General features: G+C 37.9%; 1 protein-coding gene across 1 annotated transcript in view; it reads right to left on the reverse strand.

Annotated features, from left to right (window-relative positions):
- Nucleotides 1–18,188, reverse strand: part of PIEZO2 (piezo type mechanosensitive ion channel component 2) — a 318,339-nt gene that overhangs the window by 97,055 nt on the left and 203,096 nt on the right. Inside the window, exons 8-10 of the mRNA XM_067290714.1 lie at nucleotides 6,287–6,455; nucleotides 2,025–2,156; nucleotides 410–448 (exon numbers count right to left, since the gene is read on the reverse strand). Of these exons, the coding sequence (XP_067146815.1) occupies nucleotides 410–448; nucleotides 2,025–2,156; nucleotides 6,287–6,455 (340 nt within the window). The remainder of the gene's footprint in view (nucleotides 1–409; nucleotides 449–2,024; nucleotides 2,157–6,286; nucleotides 6,456–18,188) is intronic.

Below are 18,188 nucleotides of genomic sequence, written 5' to 3' on the forward strand. Positions count from 1 at the left end.
CTGTGTTGTCAGTCATTCTTTAAGGGCCTCAGCATTTCAACAAGAATGAAAGAAAAAAATACAGCAAAGAAGCTAAATCAAGGTTTAAGGTGGCTTGCATTAGAAAGCATATTTGGTATCTTATTTAAACCCAATGAAACAGCAAAGATCATTTGCCAGTTGGTACTACTACAATAGTGCAATTTCAAAGGATAAAGTTTAGGGGTAATCAGTGCATTCTCAGTGTAATTATTAAGGAAGCAAAAGAAAATTATATTTGAGATAATCAATTATAAGGTAAATGACAGACTAAGCAAAATACAGAAGTTTTCAAAATATCAGCTAAGCTTATACTGTATATATCAGTGTAATTCATATTTATATACATTAAAAAGAATTACAAAATTACAAAGACTAGTAGTATACTAACATCCGATGGCTTGTATTCATCTTGGGTCATTGACAGAAGCTGCAAAAAGCAATGCAAGGACAAATTATTAAAGAAGAAGCACAGCTCAAGCATTAATAAGTCTAACTTTCTGAATACAGGCATGCATATTTGCTGACTTTTGCAGAAGGTTTGCATTAAGGAATTCAGAAAGAATTCTTAAAAAGCCAGCAGAATTGTACACTGTGCTCCATACAATGATATTTAGTATACCACAAGCACTGACATGACCTTATTGTATGTTCCTGTGAATTCTAAATCAAAATTGAGAATGCTGTATTGAAATTTTAGGTATTAGCTCGAAGAATTAATCAGTATGGCACTATGCTGATTAATTGCTTTCTAATGATCCAATGCTTAAAAACTAAGTTTTTAAATGATCATTAGAATTGCCCTGTTATAAAACCTCTTCTAATAAAATGCTTACACAAATACAAAATGTGATACTTACATTTCTAATTATTAGTAATATCCTTTTCATCAATTAGAACTATTCTTCATTGAACAAAAATGATTGGTTTTATCCAAGGCCGAGTGATAAATGCTGAGCGATCACCAGAACAGGAAGTAAAACCAATAATTTTTATGTGTTAGAAGAGTGCACTAAAGGATAATCAAGAGCTACAGCAGTTTTAGTTTTCCAGGAGCATCTTCCACTGAAGTCAGTGAGAAGTTTTTCTAAAGACTTATGATTCATAGGAGAAGAAAAAATCTTACACAAATAGTATCCTCAAGTGTGTTAAAAGTCCCAAGTTCATCTTTCTCTATCATTGTATTGGTTACTCCAGTACAATTTTTTGTCTACAGGAGATTTTCAGGAATATTTTCAGTGCACGCCCTTTCTAGTTTTTCTGTAATAACTGTTGAAGATACTAAACTGAAAACTAAAAATTTCCACTTAGACAGCTGAATTGAAAAATGTAATAATTTTTTTTTCGTTAGAGTAGATTCAGTTCATTCATTTGCTACCCCATTTACCATTACTACGATTATGACAGAGTTCTTGGGGCTTAAGTATATGTGGCTCAACCGGATATTTATATACACCAAATTTGACTGCAACTAGTCAAATGAAATTTTGCAAATCAGTAGGCGAGGATTGAAATCTGACAATTTCTAGGAGCTTTTACACCGTCTTCCCTACCCTGACATCGACATCCAACAAGGGCACCAGCATTCCTGAAGGAAGGTAAGCTGGCAGTTCCTCAGTAATTACAAGGCAGATCAAAACTTTACATCAGGATGTAGCTCCCTGGCAGACTTTCTAGTTGTTTTGCGCAAAGACAAGAGCCTGATGCTAAAAGTATGCCCTAAAACTTATTAGACATAGAAGCTGAAAATATACAGCACATTCTACTTTTACTTCCTTGGACTGGCTCTCGTGTTTTTCCTTTCTTTTTTTACTAGTTTTTACAGAATAAATTTCCTGCCCTACCACACAGCCTTGATATTAAACCAGATTTACATAATCACGCACGCACATCTTTTTACTTAAGGCCTATATTAAGCTGCTTCCATTAACTACAAAGGAACTTTGGTAAAATTAACTGGAGGTTTGAAACATGCAATGCAGAGAACTTTCTCCCTCCAGCCTTACTTTTCTCTCATCAGTTGTGTAGTGGCTTGCATACCACAGACTACGTCTTCTCTCTGCTGTCATTGCAACTGGGCTGCAGGCTATTTCTTTGTCGTCTTCTCTGCTATCAGATTTCTCTTCATCAGGCATCTCCTAAACAATGCAAATTACAAGACTAGTTATAATCCTCCAAATAACTTTCTTACTAGAGGAATTTAAGTTTTGCCCTAACCAATGTTCCCTCTCTAAAGTATGTCTTTGAAACATGTTTTAGTGTTTAATGTATTATAGCTACGATGGATGACTTTTACTGAGATGACATTTTCAGAAATGATGACAGAGCTATTCTAGAAATGCTAGTCCATCAGTATCAAGATGTTTCCTGATAGTTACAGGATATCAGAATTACACAGATTTACACATCCTATTTTACTGTACAGTTGTACCATAAGCAATTACACAGATGTTTAATCTTCAAGACAGTGTATTGAAAGAAAATTCATATTCTTTGCTGCCTATATGTGAAAAGACAATTCTGTTTCATTAAACCGAAGAATTAAAAAGAAAAGCTCAAAACCTTTTGATCATATGTAACAATCATTACAGGCTAACCTAATGCACTAATCCATGTCTTGATATCTAATAATATAGTCAATGCTGGTTGCCCATCTAGGCTCGTCTGGTCTTGCCTCTGAGCCATGAAAATAGCTGTGTGTGCTCATGCTCACATGAAGGACAAGAAGATGACTGGAAAAAGACAACACAAATTTACCAAGGGTAAAGCATGCCTGACCAACCTGATTGCTTTCTATGCTGAAACAACTCACTTAGTGGATGAAGGGAGAGCTGTGGATTTCATCTATCTTGATTTTAGCCAAGTTTCTGACATAGTTTCCCACAACTTCCTCACTGACAAGCTGGTAAGATCTGTTCTGGATAGAGGGACCACAAGATGGGTGGAGAACTGGCTAGACTGTTGAGCTCAAAGGGTGGTGCTTAATGGCTCAAAGTTAAACCGATAGTCAGTTATGAGTGGAGTTCCTTGGGGATCCATACCAGGTCTGATACTACTTAACATCTTCAAAACTATCTGGATGATGGAATTGAATGCACCCACACAAAGTTTGTGGATGACACTGAACTTGGAGGAGAGGTAGAAAGGTCAGAAGACAGAACCACCAAACAGAGCCACCTTGATAGGTTGCAAGATTTGGGCCAACAAGAATTGCAGAAGGTTTAACAAAGATATTGCATCTGGGGCAGAATAATCCCACACAGCAGTAAAGGCTGGGAACAGACTGGGAGCAGTCCCGCAGAAAAGGCCCTGGGGGTCCTAGTGCACAGCACGCCGAACATGAGCCAGCAGTGCATCCTTGCAGCAATGAAGGCAAACATGTCCTGTGCTGCATCAGCAAAAGTACAGCCAGCAGGTCAAGTGAGGTGATTCTTCTGCTTTACTGGGCACATGTTAGGCCATACCCACAATACTGTGCACTTCTGGTCCCCTCAGTTCAAGAAAGACATGGAAAATCTGGACAGGGTCTGGCAGAGAACCAACAGATGATTAGAGGGTTGGAGAAGCTGACAGATGAAGGAAGATTGCGGGAATTGGGTTTGTTCAGTGCAGCATTTTCTTTTAACATTGTGTAGCAGCTGCAGTATTCAAAGACAATCTGAAAAGAGCCTGTTTCTGAGACAACTCTTGTGAAATGCAGTGGGAATTTTGTCTGCAGAAGGACTACAAAACGCAATTCATATAAGAAGGAAAGAATGCCAGGTCTACACAGTCTCATAATCTGATCTTAAAATCTGCTACTCCAGTATTACACTTGGCTTATAAACAGTTTTTAGACTGAATAAGAAAAGCTATTTCTTTTAGCCTAATGTAGTAAATATGTTTAAATTCTGAACAAAGTGTGTCCTAAAACAGGTTTTGTTCAAGGGATACTTTTGAATAAAATTTCCTAGGTGAGACAGTTGTTAATGTACCTGCCAGCAATAAACAGAGAACAACTGTTTCACATTAAATAGCATGTGGCATACCATCTTTGTCATTCATCCATTTATAGGTAGGTTAATGGTGAGATCACAAATACAGTATAACTTTGAAAACACTGGGGATTGCAAAGGCAGGTTATATACTTAGTAATGAACCAAATGCACCACAGATTCACAAGCCAAAAATCGTACTTCAGTGAAACCTTGGATACAATTATTTCTGGATTTAAACAACAATTAAGAATGTTACCAGGAGAAAGCTAGTAAGAGAAATAATAATTCCTGATCCATGGCAGCACTAAAGGAAAAAAAAGACAGAGAGAGAGAGAGAGAGCAAGAAGGAGAGAGAGAAGGGCATAAGGAAAAAGTATGTAAAAGATGATAAATTTTGAAAATCTCAGCATCTCTTTCTAAAGACAGATTCTTGTAACACTACATCCTCTGCATCAAAAGGAAGCATTAATGCATGGGTATTGGTTTGTTTATAATGTTTTCCTTTTTAACAGTTTCTATTTCCCGTCAGAGGGAAGCATCATTCCCTTGGCACCTGAAGTTCCCGAGAGATGCAAAGACTTTGCATTGCCTCTCATGTAGCTGTGGCTTTAAGAGACACTATCTGTTTTTAAATCAACACTCTTTTGATGTTATTCACTCTAACTTAACTCTAAGTGCTACTTGGAAACCACTTCTAATCTGAGGTGTTCCCATTTCTCAGAGACTGATTTTAGTGTCTTATTGGAAGATCCACCTAAGTCAATGAGAATCAACTAAGAGAAGGAAGTGTGGGCTAGTCCCCTATCGTTCCTCTACAGCCCACAGAGGCACTGGTGAGATTCACCTTCTTCCGAGACAGACAAGCCCATTTCTCTCCACTGAGAGTAACTAACAAAGCTGGCACCAAACTTTAAGACAGTGACAAATTGGATGAAAAGAATCCAGGTACTGGAAATGAATTCCCAGAAATGCTGAGATCACACAGCACTCATTAACCGCATTTCACATGTGGTTATTCCTCTGTGAGCAGTTCTCATGATTCTACTACAAAGTTTGTGAGATGTGAAGTTTTAGTTACAGCCCCAGTGCTAAAATCATACTATTATCTGAAAATCTCAGTTTTCATTTCAGGAAAGAAAAAAGCAAGTTTCCAGCTGCTGCAGCTGCAGAGAAAATAATAAGAAAAAAGATCCTAAAATAATCCTATGCCAGAGGGCATTGGACCGCATTGGACCACAATCTTTTAAAGCCCCGTGATTTTAAAAAAGTCAGTCTTAAGATTTCTGGAGACTTGAGACATGACTTTTTAATAACTTAAGCTGGCAGTTCTGGCATCATTCACCTTTTATTATGAAGTTCAATATATGCAAAACCCAAACATCAGACATCCAAATTCAGAGGTGATGTATTTTGTCTGCATTTTAAATGCTAAACTTATCCATTATATGAATGTAACTTATACAACTTATCCGTTATATTATCCATTATATGAAGAAACACCTTTAAAATAAGAAAACCTTAAACATTTTTCGTGTTACTATAAGCCTCTCTAATTCACAGCTCAGTCCTGAGTATTTACACTGTGGTATACAGCACTGTTAAACCTGAACTCTAAAACCCATGTCTAGCCTCAGAGAATTACAAGATTAAAATAAATAAAGGTTAGGATCATCCTTTTTATACTTATGGTTTCTAAGCTTTAAAGGTACATTTGGGTTCTTATTTTCCTCTGAAATAATAAAAAGTAAAAATTTACTTTTTGTCTCCTTTCGCTCTTGCGCTTAAATGAAAACTGGGATTTTCTCTCAAGCGTACAGATTCAGGAGCAAAGGTTTCTAGAAAACAGTGCTATATCTGTGATAAAATTACAAATCTCTGTCCTGTTTCACACTGTCCTGTGCCAGCCTGTGTTTTAGTTTGGTCCTGCCAGGCAACAAGCCCTGGGCGTTAGCCTTCCATTCGATAATACCTACGCTAGTTCATATTGATGCTGGCTTTCCAAATGAAAATGTTACAGCTCTGGCTTTGCAGTCCTTAAATAAATAGTCCCACTGACTTTAAGAAAAATATTCATGTAAAAGCCGCAAGATCAGACTCTTGAAGACAGGTATGAGAAAGACTGAACTCAAGATACCAGCTTGCACTTCTCTATTTCCCTTAGCTTTCCTGAATGTTTGCACTTCTGTTAGCAAGCATCGGCATCAGCCAGCCTCCCTATCATTAGTGCTAATAAGGAAAGTTTGCTTTGTGGTGTCTTTCACTTTATAGCTGGGAAAAGAAAAGGAAATTACCATTACAATAGGCTCTTGTAGCCAAAGACGTATAAGAGTTGCGAGGGTGTAGTACATCACCAGTAGTAAGATTGGATTAGCATTGTGATACCAGTATAATTCTTGATTTCTTATGATCATCCAAGTGCTTGAACAGTTTGTCTGAATAAGAGAAGTGACACCAAACAGCCTGTGGATATAAAAAAGATGGAGTTAGAGAATAAATAGCAAATCTTACATCATTTTTTTTAATGTTTCAGTCCTTTTTTCTTACCTATAATACCGATTGCTCTGCTCAGAAATAGGATTTGCCATCTTCTTTAAAATGCAATTAGTATTTTCATTCCACAACACTTAGAGAAAAGCACTCAGTTCTCAACACAGAAAATAGAAGTATAATGTTACTATACCTACTATGTCCAATGCAAAAGCTTAAAATGACCTGAGCCCTGCAGGCCCAGAGCTACGGAATAAGGGGGGAGAAAATGTGGCTGTAAGGCCATTTGGCAAATCACAGTAGCATGGCATTTCAGAATGATTTAGTAAACTGACATGCAACATCATTCCACTCACTCTGCTAGGACAAAGCCGTACAGTACATCTCCTCAGTACTTAAAACAGTGTGCCGAAAATTAAAAAAGTTAGCTAATATTATTAATAAATTGTGCTAATTATACAAACACTAATACACATATAGAGCTCCACTGAATTCAGAGCCATTATGAATAGAAAAGTTAAACATTCAGAAAAGCAATTGCTCTGAATGATCAAATCATTGATTAAAAAAAGGCAGAAAAAGGTTTTGGCACAATTAGTATCAATGTATTTGCAGTATGAAGACTGCTGATATGAGATATTTGACTATTTCTGGAAAAAAATGGGATCTCACAGTATTTCCATCAAGTAAGAAACTGTGAGTTGAAAAAAACACAAGAATTAAAAAAAAAAAATCCCCAACATTTCAAACTTAAGACAAGATGTTAGGTGCTTTGAACCTGAAACAAAGTTGTAGGAAGGCATAATTAATCTGGGTCTTTCAGGGTAAAACATTTTACAGGCTTCCAAGCTAGTTTATAAAGTTACCAGTAGCACATATCAGTATTCATTATAAATAGTTTTCTTTGTTTTATCAATGAAGTTTTTTCTTCCACAATGCATTTGAGAGTTTTCAATTTTTACATGAAATAGATTTGATGCTAAGAGATCCGTGTTCCAGGAGAACTATTTCCTGATAGAGCAAAAAATCCCAAACTATGGTTTGAGATTTATGGTTTACTCTGAAAGAGTAAAACAAATACATTAAAAAAAATGTTTCTCTATTGGGGCATTTAATCATAAGCAGTAAATGTCTAGAGGATTACTACTTCTTTGACCCAGCAAGATCCAACATGAAAGGGTGAATGAACACAAAGAACTAATGAGTATGATATTCAACAGAGATGGACTGCCTGAAATGTGCCCTTCAGATGTTATAAAGTGAGAAGAAATTTAAAAAGGAGAGGTTATATCTCTTCATTCACTGGGGATTAGTGGCATGGGTATAATACCATTAGCTGCCAGAACTAGTGCTCTATAGCATTTCATTAAACAATTTATCAGCACTCACTTCTCATTCTGATTGTCAGCATGAGCCAAAGGTTATAAACTTTAAGACTTCATAGAGCTTTTGGGTGGATCCAAGGTTTGAAAGGAAAAAAAAATGGATCCTGCATAAAAAATAAAATGTTGTAACTTAAAGGAGCTGACAGAGCTGTGTTTGGAGTCAACTCAGATTCAAACTTCTGTAGCATCCAAGCAGATTTAGAACTGGTGTTATGGTTTGGCTCCATCTCACTGAAATTCACACTCAATTGTATTTTGTTCATATTTCTATCAGCATAGGGGAACATCTTATTTTGTCTGCTTTCCTCTCTGCCGACTGACTTGCAATTTTTGCCCGTCACTGTTTGCTGAGCTCCTATTAGTTTTATCTTCCACCTCTATTTCACAACACAGTCTTCACTTCTATCTAAGCACAGTATGAATCACCTTATTTCTGTTTTATAAGCCTATCACAAACTCAGATTGCAATCCAGCTCTTACTGAAGTAGGAAGTCTTTCCCTTGACAGGGAGTGCTGTGCAATTCCTATAGAAATCAGGAAAAGCTTGGTTCCTGAAGGTCCTTGGGCCCTTCTTCCAGGCAGCTGTGATCCTCATACCACATATTCCATTGTCCTGTGAAACTATAAAGTCTCAACAATTTGCATTTCATTTTTATCTGCACTGAAAAACTGTTCTGCATAATCTTACCTGTTAGGAAATTTTACTAGTGTTTCAGTTAAACATTCCTTCTCTTAGTTTTGTCTGCATGCTTCAAATGATACATAATTTCTAATACTGAAATTAATTCTATGCCCTTCTAGTCCTTCATTCACCAAATATTCCTAAATTATTAAATCTCTATTTCCTCTAAGTTGTAACGTGACCAGCAATATATTCATTTAACTCATTTCACCTTGTCTCATAAATCAAGAATGTAGACGAACTGCTGTGACTTTCATTTCTGAAGTCTCACAAGTTTTTGATAATAGTTAAGCACGAAGGTGCTCAACACTACATTCCCAATGCAGCCAATTCAAAACACACTCAAGTCTTGAGAATGCTCATTCTGTCTATAGGCTTGAATAAAGCTACAAGCTGCTGCTCATTCAATCTTTAAGCTTGGTCGTTATCTTCAGTGAGAATTGCTGGTGCAGAATATTTTTCAAGGACAGGACATAAACTCATCTGTTCTTATTCAAAGCTTTTAAATGCACAGGAATGATTGCCATAAAACATACAAACACTTATAGCAGGCAATATATATAATGTCATTATATTCAGTTCTGCATACTTCATTCCAGAAAGGTGTCATTATATTCAATATTAATTAGAATCAGCTGTATTTGTGCCCAACTCTGATCTTAATGTGGCTCTGTCTTAACCAACATACATGTATAACATTAGTAAAGTCAGAATGAGGTTTAAATGAGGGAAATCAGATGCAAAACAGGATAAGCATGTACATGTCCGGATACAGAAAACTAATAAAACAAATATGGAGAGACCGCTTATTACTGAAAATGTTTTACTTTTCAAAAGACTGCATTTAACTTCAAGAACAACTGGAGGTTTGGAAGATGCAATAGATTTATCTTTCTTTTCTCACAAAGGAGCAAAAATTGTGTTTCTCAAAGTCTTCATTCTGAAAAAAATGCATTTCATAAAAAAGTATAACTATAGCAGAAATCATCTGGAAAATTTCTGAAACTATAAAGGGCCAAGAGGAGCTTTATTGTCTGACTGAGGCATGCTCTAAATAACGCAGTGAAAACCAGTTCTTAAAACAAAGGTGATATCTATTTGTCCAATTCCTACTCTGCAAGCTTGTTTTCCCAGCAAAGCTTCCTACCGAATCTGTGAATCATCCTTTTGGCAGATGCAATTTCATCTCCTATGACTCTCTGACAAAGCTGTAAGTTGTGACCATAACAAATTTTTGATACCAGTTAAGCATTAAAAATGAGATGAGTAAGATAAAAATGCAGCTTTTAATTGAAAAACAAATTCCTTTTGCACCCACAAATATTTGACCTATGGAGCTGCTGAAGGACCACGAATGTTATTATCGCATTATGTACATTGCTAAAACATCTCCAACACACATTATTTTATTAGCATATTAATATAGTACAAGAATTAGTGTTAATATATGGTCATGCTATTAAATATGAACAAAGATGGCTACCTAGACAAAAAAAGTAAATATATGTTTCATATACAGAATTATCAAACATAGTAATTACAAATCAGTTAGTCCAGTGAATTTTGCCTACAGTGAAAATGATCTGAAACATTTTTCAGTGTAAAAATATATTTGTCTGTTCAGATCCTAGATGTACTGATGTTTCAGAAGTTGATTTCAGACCAGGATTTGCCTCATAATTTCCAAGGCCAGGAAGGGAAGGAATAATTCTGACTTCCTGCACAACATAGGACACACAATAATTCTTGTATCGAACAAATAACTTGTGGTTGAATTTGAGTTTATGGTTTAGAAAGGCATCCAACCTTGATTTCAAGTGATAGCAACTCTTCTATCGCCTTATTACTTTCTAATGCACTAGTCTCTACAGTAGTTTTGTCTACCTGAGATTTCCAGTCCCTGCATCTTCCTACACCTGTGCCTGCTACTTTCCATATTACTTTTCACTACACAACAGACTGGGAATCATTTTCCTACATCTTTTCTGAGCTTTTCAGTTTTTAGCAACCTCATCCAATAATCCAAGGCAAGCATCATAATCCACCTCCATCTCTCAGTGCAACTTTCACTTGTTTGTACAGCCTAGCAGTCACACTTGGCCACTACCTAAGACATCAGAGCAGGAGCCCATATGTACATGTTTATCCAAATACATTCAAGCTCCTTTGGACAGTTTAAACACCAATTAGGAAATATGTGAAAGCTGTTTATTGGTACAATATTAGACTGAAAATTTCTAAACTGGCCAATGCACAATGTTCATGCAGTAATACACAAAACCAGCAAACAAAAAATTCCAAGGACAATGGAGCTTTCTTTTTTTTCTCTCTCAGGTGATACTTTCTAGCTTTGTTTCCTAAGGAACTGCTTTGTCTCTTTTGTCTTCCCAGCAGCTAGTGAGCATGCTGGTCAATTCCATGCCCCCCCCCCCCCCAAAAAAAAAAAAAAATCATCCAGGGAGTAGGAAACACCAATGACACTAACTACTTGTTAGCTTCATGAAAATGACTGACTGGTAAGAAGAGGAGATGGAGATGGAGATGGAGATGGAGATGGAGACGGAGACGGAGACGGAGACGGAGATGGAGATGGAGAGAGAAGGAGAGGGAGAGGGAGATGGAGAGAGCCTCACTACGTGACAGGCTTCAAAGGCAGACAGAGAAATCCTGGATTCGTGTTTTCTATTGTTCATCATAACTATTTGGAGTCTCAGAAAATTCAGTTCAAATGGAATTGCATTTCATATTTTGGGGTTTTTCTTTAACGTGTCAGAAATAACTTGTGATGAGACTATGCTGAAATTCTGTTTGAGTTTGACAGCTGTTTCAGTCGTTCAGGGATTGGGAAAAAATTACCTAAAAAGGCTATTCAGAGCCCTTTAGTGACAGAGCAATCACCTTGCATACAGCACTTATGAGTATGCATTAAAACACACTAATATAGTAAAAATATTCACATTTTCTGCAGAAAGCAATAACTAACAAACAAGGTTGTATGGATTCAGATCTGACTCTCCATGCAAAAGCAAAAGACACACAGCAGCTTTTTTCAGGAGTCCAGCCCAACTCACGGCAACGTGCAAACCACACTTTATTCAGGTAATTACACATAAAAAATTCATTCAGTGTTTTTGATCAGAGAGGACATCAAGTGATTCATCGTGGCAGGAAAATGTCTCTTATTATGTCCTATTGATTATGCTTCCTCTGAAGGGCCTGAGAGTGCAGTGGATTCTCAGTCTGGTCAGAATTTTGCTGAACCTCAGTGGATTAATTGCAAATGCTCATGAGTCTGCACATTGCTTTGTTTTTAGTTCTCATATATTCTAGCCAGGCATCAATGTATGGTGACTGAAATTGGCTGTTTTTGCAGTTGGCTAATTGCCTTCATTGGCAAACATACAAAAGCTTAAAACTGTATCCAGATTTGTCAAATATTTTCCTAAATACCACCCATTACAAATCATTCTGGTCAGAGATATAAGACTAAATCAATAAAATAACTGCATATGTTAATATTATGACATAGCTTTTAAAAGTTCTTCATTCATAAAAAGTCAGGAAACGAAACAGTATTTCTACTAAAACGGTATTTCTACTACTAAAATGTTGTAGACAAGAAAGCAAGGAAGCGAGAGTTCTCCTAATAGACTCAGCTTTCTGGTTTATATTCTTAAGCATTCTTTTTCAAGCTGACAGGGCCAAAAAACAGAGTGCAACCAGCTAACTGCAGGGGGGAAGAAGAAAGGAAATCTGTACAGCTATTGCATGCAATGATACATCATTTGTTAGAAGCCAGAAGCTACTGCTTCCGTAGGATGTAAAGGCAGGATATTTGAAATCCCAGACCAAATGTGATTGTGCTATCTTCTGTCGTGGGAAGCAACAACAGTGTGCATCTTTATTAAGTATTGTGTATTTGGTTTAATTAGAAAGAAATGATTTCCATAAAAGGAGGAATAAACTGGAGGATTTAGGCACTACTGAAAAGTGGATTGTAAAGCTAGTTTCTTTTTAAAGACAATCATGTTGATTTATTTAAGGTTACTAACTGTAGTTTTAGGGGTTTGTTTGTTTGTTTGTTTGTTTTTGAGGTGGCATTGATTTGGAAATACAAGGTCTAATTTTGTAGCAGTACTACAGCACTGATTTTAGTGGGTAATTACACCACTGAGAATACTTGGAAGTTGTGGTCTCTGTCCCACAGTTGCTTTGACAGTGGGCGACAGAGGGGTACAGAGATCTGCCAGTAAGGATTAATAATCCTTTTTTTTAACGCTCTCACACATAGCTGATACTGCCATGAATTATGTATACTGCAATATAGGATTTATACTGCACCATAATATAAAATGAAGATGGAATTTGGGAATGGAGAATTCAAAATAAACTATGGTTTTAATGAAGTGCTTAGAACATGAACAAACAGGGTTTTGTGGAAAATTAATCAAATCACAAAAGCTACTTCATAATTTTCAGAATTTTTTACACCTATTTCAAACCTTCTTCATCATCCAAATATTCCTATTACTGCATGTAACATTTTAAAATTTGGTCTCTATCCACAATAAAGCTGGATGTACATTACAAATACTGACTGACTGAAGCAGGAAAGATTATTTCATAGGACTTGCTTCCTGTTTCAGGAAAAGATTTACCATAGACTAATAAAATGAAATAAAAAATGATTTAGCATTGCAAGTCTGCAATGCTATTCGACATGGTAGCAAACTGGAAATTAAATCCAGAACAGGGCAATGAAGATTACAGTTTGAAGAAGATGTCTGCATCGAGCCACTTCAGGAACTTCATTTCCTGATTTAGTATTTATGATTGCAGGAACTTTTTGCTGGGGCCAGTACATATCAGTACTATTCACAGCTACTCACAGCAATAGCATTAGAGATTTCCACCATGCTGGGTTGGATTTGGGGAATCCATCTTTGTACAAATTCAGAATTTCAGTTCTATTTTATGAACTGTTTGAATCTTTAGGTCATCTGGATATCTTCTGTTGCATACTTATTTTACCCTCCTCACGTGAAAGGACAGGGGAGTGGCGCCTGCGCGTCTGGGGTAGCAGAATGGACTATCAAGCCGACTGACATTTGAACAGCAGAACCGTACAATGGTGATGCTAAAAGCGGCCAAAAAGGGGGGGGGGGGAAGAACCGGATGGGACCGGAAAGGAAAGGAAAAGGGACGGCTGAGTTCATTTACAAAAAGAGGAAATTGGACAACAGGATATCCCCACATAGGAAAAAAAAGAAAATGCAGCCCTTATTTTCGGAGGGGAGGGTTAGAAATCTTTTCCTGGGGGAAAAAGGGCCAAGATACAGGGAGAAAAGTCAAAACTTCATGTTTCACAGGCCAAGCCATGAAGACAGATTCATGAAGAAGAGTACTTGAAATACTGAAAGGGCAGTCTCCCAACTCTAAGTAATGCTCAAAGAGTGACCTTTTTTCAAACCTTAATTTAAAAGAGGAACATGCTCTTTGTCAAATTTGAAAATGCCCTGAGGACAACAGCGGGGGTAAGAAGGGGAAAGAATTAAGAAATAAATTAGCAAAGAGAAAATACCATTCCTACGCAGTCCTCTTAAATATCAGGAGCCCCCCGTTCACATAAGCCATCCTGTTGAGTTTTCTGTACTTGGATGGCAGAGCTACACACAAGTCATGATCCATAAAATCACATCCTTAAGGTCTCTTCCAAGCGAACACTGTGAGCTATCCTCTCTCCCCCCCCCCCCAACGTACATCATTTGGTTATATGCCAAAAGAAATACATGCTCTTGGAAAGGACCCAGCCAGTCTGGCAGCACCTCCAGGCCTGCCGTGCCTCCCAGAAGGCTGTTACTCTCTAGGATGCAGTCTGGGGATTCAGACCACACTGGGGCCAGTGCTCCAGGGTACACTGAGCTGACACAACATTAAGAAATAGCACAGGGAGGAAAGAGGAGGGAAAGCCGGATGAAGTGCATTCAGCGTCCCACAGCGTTAGCGGTAAGAAGAGCAGGTGGGATTTGCTCTCACATGCCTTACTAAGGGCAAAAAGAAAGAATGGGAAAATTGGCATTTGCTTCCCTAAGACATATTACTTAGAAGATTCCCCAGAGGAGGAGTTGATCCTTTATGCCCTCTTCTCTGTACAGAAAGACAACAGTGTAGGGAGATACTGCGGACATGAACCTCAGTCCTCAGCTGGGCTAAAGTTTTTAAATTTATCCATTTCTGAGTAATACAAACTTTAGAAAGGGTTGAAACCATTTTTAGTGCTTTAAAAACCTAGACTCTGCTTTGGTTCAGACTTCAATAATTCAGAATTGCCTGAATGGAATCCTGCCATATTAACAATAACACAAAAAATGGTTGTTTGGGTTGAGAAGAATTATGATAAATTTCAGCTTAGCAGTTAATAATTTTTTTGGAAATATCTGAAAATGTAGACTAAGACTGGAAGTGTTTTCCTTCAGCCATAACTAGAGTGTTGCTATCACAACGCTATAATACAGGCATACACACAGTGAATATAAGGCTGGTGGGTAAGTAGATCATTCTAACTTTTTTTTTTTTTTAATGTCATATTTCTATAGCTCTTTAGCAGATGTCTGTGTACTTTTTTTCTACCAGGTTCTGGTTTCCATAGCATCTATTGGATCAAAGCTTTTCTGGCAATGACAAAACCAGCCCTGGTATATCTCCCACTCTCTTCTGAACATCAGTGACTTTTCTTTTAAAGGAAAACTAATTTCAAATGCATGGCCATTGCATGAGAAACCTCATGAAAAAAAGAAGTAATTTAAACCTTGTGGGCTAATATCATCCATATAATGAGGACAGAGAGAAATTATGAGCCATTAATTCAGGAAGCTGTAGAGGAGAAAGAATAACTTTAAGGGTTGTGAATTATATAAAGCTAGCAAAAACTCTAAATACAATACAAATCTTAATTCAAGAAGAAAAAACTAACCATATAAACAGACACAATAAAATCACTTTGCTCTCAAGTGAATTAACAACTTTAAAACAGGATGTTAAATAGTATTTGCTACATAAGCTGTTTTTTTAAAAGTAATCAAATAATGGAATTTTGTCTGAGACTGCAACTGGAAGCTGTTAAGAATTGGACATCCATTTAAATGACTAAACTTCAGACATTCAAATACTTCAAATATCTGAAATAAAGCAGCTGCCCTGAGGGAGGATTTAAGTCTGAACATAAAGATTTGTGAGATATACCACATTTCATCCAATAAGTGAGCTTTGTAGTGACTTTATATTCCTAAAACTTGTAGTGTGCTATGCTCGCTTAGAGGCAATAATTCCCCACTGTTGTCACTAATAGATGTGGGTCTACTAAACCCTTGGTTACTAAGACAAAACCTGTCTTCAAAATCTGGCATGAAGATTTGGTCAGTCGGTGGGTTTCCTCTCAATACCCAAACTGTTTTGCTACCCATGATACAGCTCAGCTGTGCTCTGAATTTCTGGTGAACATCGACTTTGATATCGCCCTTTTCAGCACATCAGTGAAGTAGAAAAGCAAGCGATGTCGCCGTAGCCTTTGGCAATCTTTGCTGGGACTTCTAGAGGAGAGTATCTGTTGAGAAAAATGACCCTATGAGCTGAAGCAGAGTCTCCAGTACCTTTTCCCAGTTCTTTTATCCCCTCTGGATGCTGAATGCCCAGCAGAGGCAGCACCCCCAGGTACAATGGCAAGAAGAAGGCAAAATGGGGGTAAAGCTGCAGAAGCCACTGCTGGGCTTCTGCCTGACCCCTAAATGGAGTCTCCCCTTCAACATGATCCTCCTTCACCAGCAATGGTAGTTCAAGTGCTTGGAAAGCAGAAGGCCAACTCATGTGTTAGACAGATAGACAGCTACACAGATGGATAGCTAAGTAGTGAGTTATGTCATTTAAATAAAGCTATTGTAAATGTGAGATACAGCAGCTGTTTAACTGCTTATGGAGGAAAGCAAAAAAAATTTATTAAACCTCAAAATGAAAAGTCTATATCTAACTGAACTTTTCTGTTACCATTGACTATCAAAATGGAAGTCTGTTAAGTTGAAGAGATAAATTCCTATTCTTCCATACAGCAAACCCTTAGGACCATAACTGGTTGAGACCAATTCACCTTGTCCAAAATATACTGCCCTACACCTTCAGATCTCACCTGCCTCTGGCAAATTTCTCTGTCACCAAGACCGTATCCCAGCAGGATCTAACAGCCCTCATGACTGCAGTCCCACAGGGCACAGCTGCAACAGAAGAAGAAGGAAGATCCCTGGGAAAACCAGTCAGCTGCCCACTGTCAGCCCCCAAGGGCACCCCCAGCCCTGACCCCCATGTCCATTCTACTACCACAGCCTGGTTTGGTGAGGGATTTCCAAATAGTTTCAGCTATAAGGAGGAGGCAATTCAGGAAGCACTAAGGCTGCAGAAGCCAAGGCAACACTGCCAGGATGAGAGGACAGAGAAAGAGAAGTGACCTCCGTGGAGGAAGGTGGCTTGCCCTAGGTTCAGGGGTTTGCCACCTGCCCCCTTTCCTCATTTAAATGCATACTCACTGCAATGTAAGAGGGAATGAAAAGCAATTCATTCTAAACAGCACCAGCTGGGGAAGGACATCACCCAGGTAATGTCAACAAAATTAAAACTTGTCAATGTTTTGTTGTATCTTCTACTCAGAGATGAAGCAATGAAAAAATAGGTTTGGGTTTCTAAGAGCAGTGTGGAAAGCAGGAGAGGGAAAACCGAAGGAATGCTCAGAAACATCCGTGGCCTACAAAGGCATCCCCTGACCAGAGGATGAATTTGGATACCTCAACACACAGCAGGACGCATGGTTTAACAATGTTCTTCCATGCCAATTAGTAACTAAGGTTATTGGTTTTTCAAACAGAGTTGGCAGAGCTGCTGAAGGGACAGCCGCCAACAGTCCCACCTCAGAAAAGCTCACACATGCAGAGTGGGGATATGGAGGAAGGACAACCCGCTCCCAAAACTCAAAGAGGTAATGCAGCCTACTGACAGCCTTATTATCTTAGGCTCACATACTGGCAAGAACTAAGGATGCATTTACACAGCCAGTCCATTGAGCATAAAGCTTCAGCAGAAATAATTTAGGAAAAGGAGACCATGTTCAAATAACACTGGTGAACATCAGCATTTAGCAGGGTGGTGCTACCCGACCAGAATGTGTAAGTGATCCAGTACAACAACTAAGCATGCAACTGCCTGTCAGCTTAAGAGATTTGCTATTACCTCTTAAAATAAAGTATGCAGAAGAACAGAATTTGCTTTAAAGTGTAGCTCATGCTCATTTAAAATTTGAGGTAATTTGTCTGTGACCTAGGAACTGCCAAAAACTTTGAGTATTAATCAAAGCTCTGGCTATCTGTGGCGGTTAGGCAATTTCTTTGACTTTCCTGTGAGGGAGTTTTTCCATCTGTGAAATGGAATGATGCTACTTATCAGCCATGTTGGGACAGTCTGCTAGGTTCAGTGATGCATACAGAGGATGCAGAGGTTTCGCACTTATTCAGCTGGCAGCAATGGATTGAAAAAAAAGCAAAAGTGATTGAGACCTAAATTAGGAGAATCTACAGTAGAAAATATGAGCAAAGAATGTAT

The sequence above is a fragment of the Apteryx mantelli genome, chromosome 2, assembly GCF_036417845.1.
Source record: "Apteryx mantelli isolate bAptMan1 chromosome 2, bAptMan1.hap1, whole genome shotgun sequence".
Classification (NCBI taxonomy): domain Eukaryota; kingdom Metazoa; phylum Chordata; class Aves; order Apterygiformes; family Apterygidae; genus Apteryx; species Apteryx mantelli.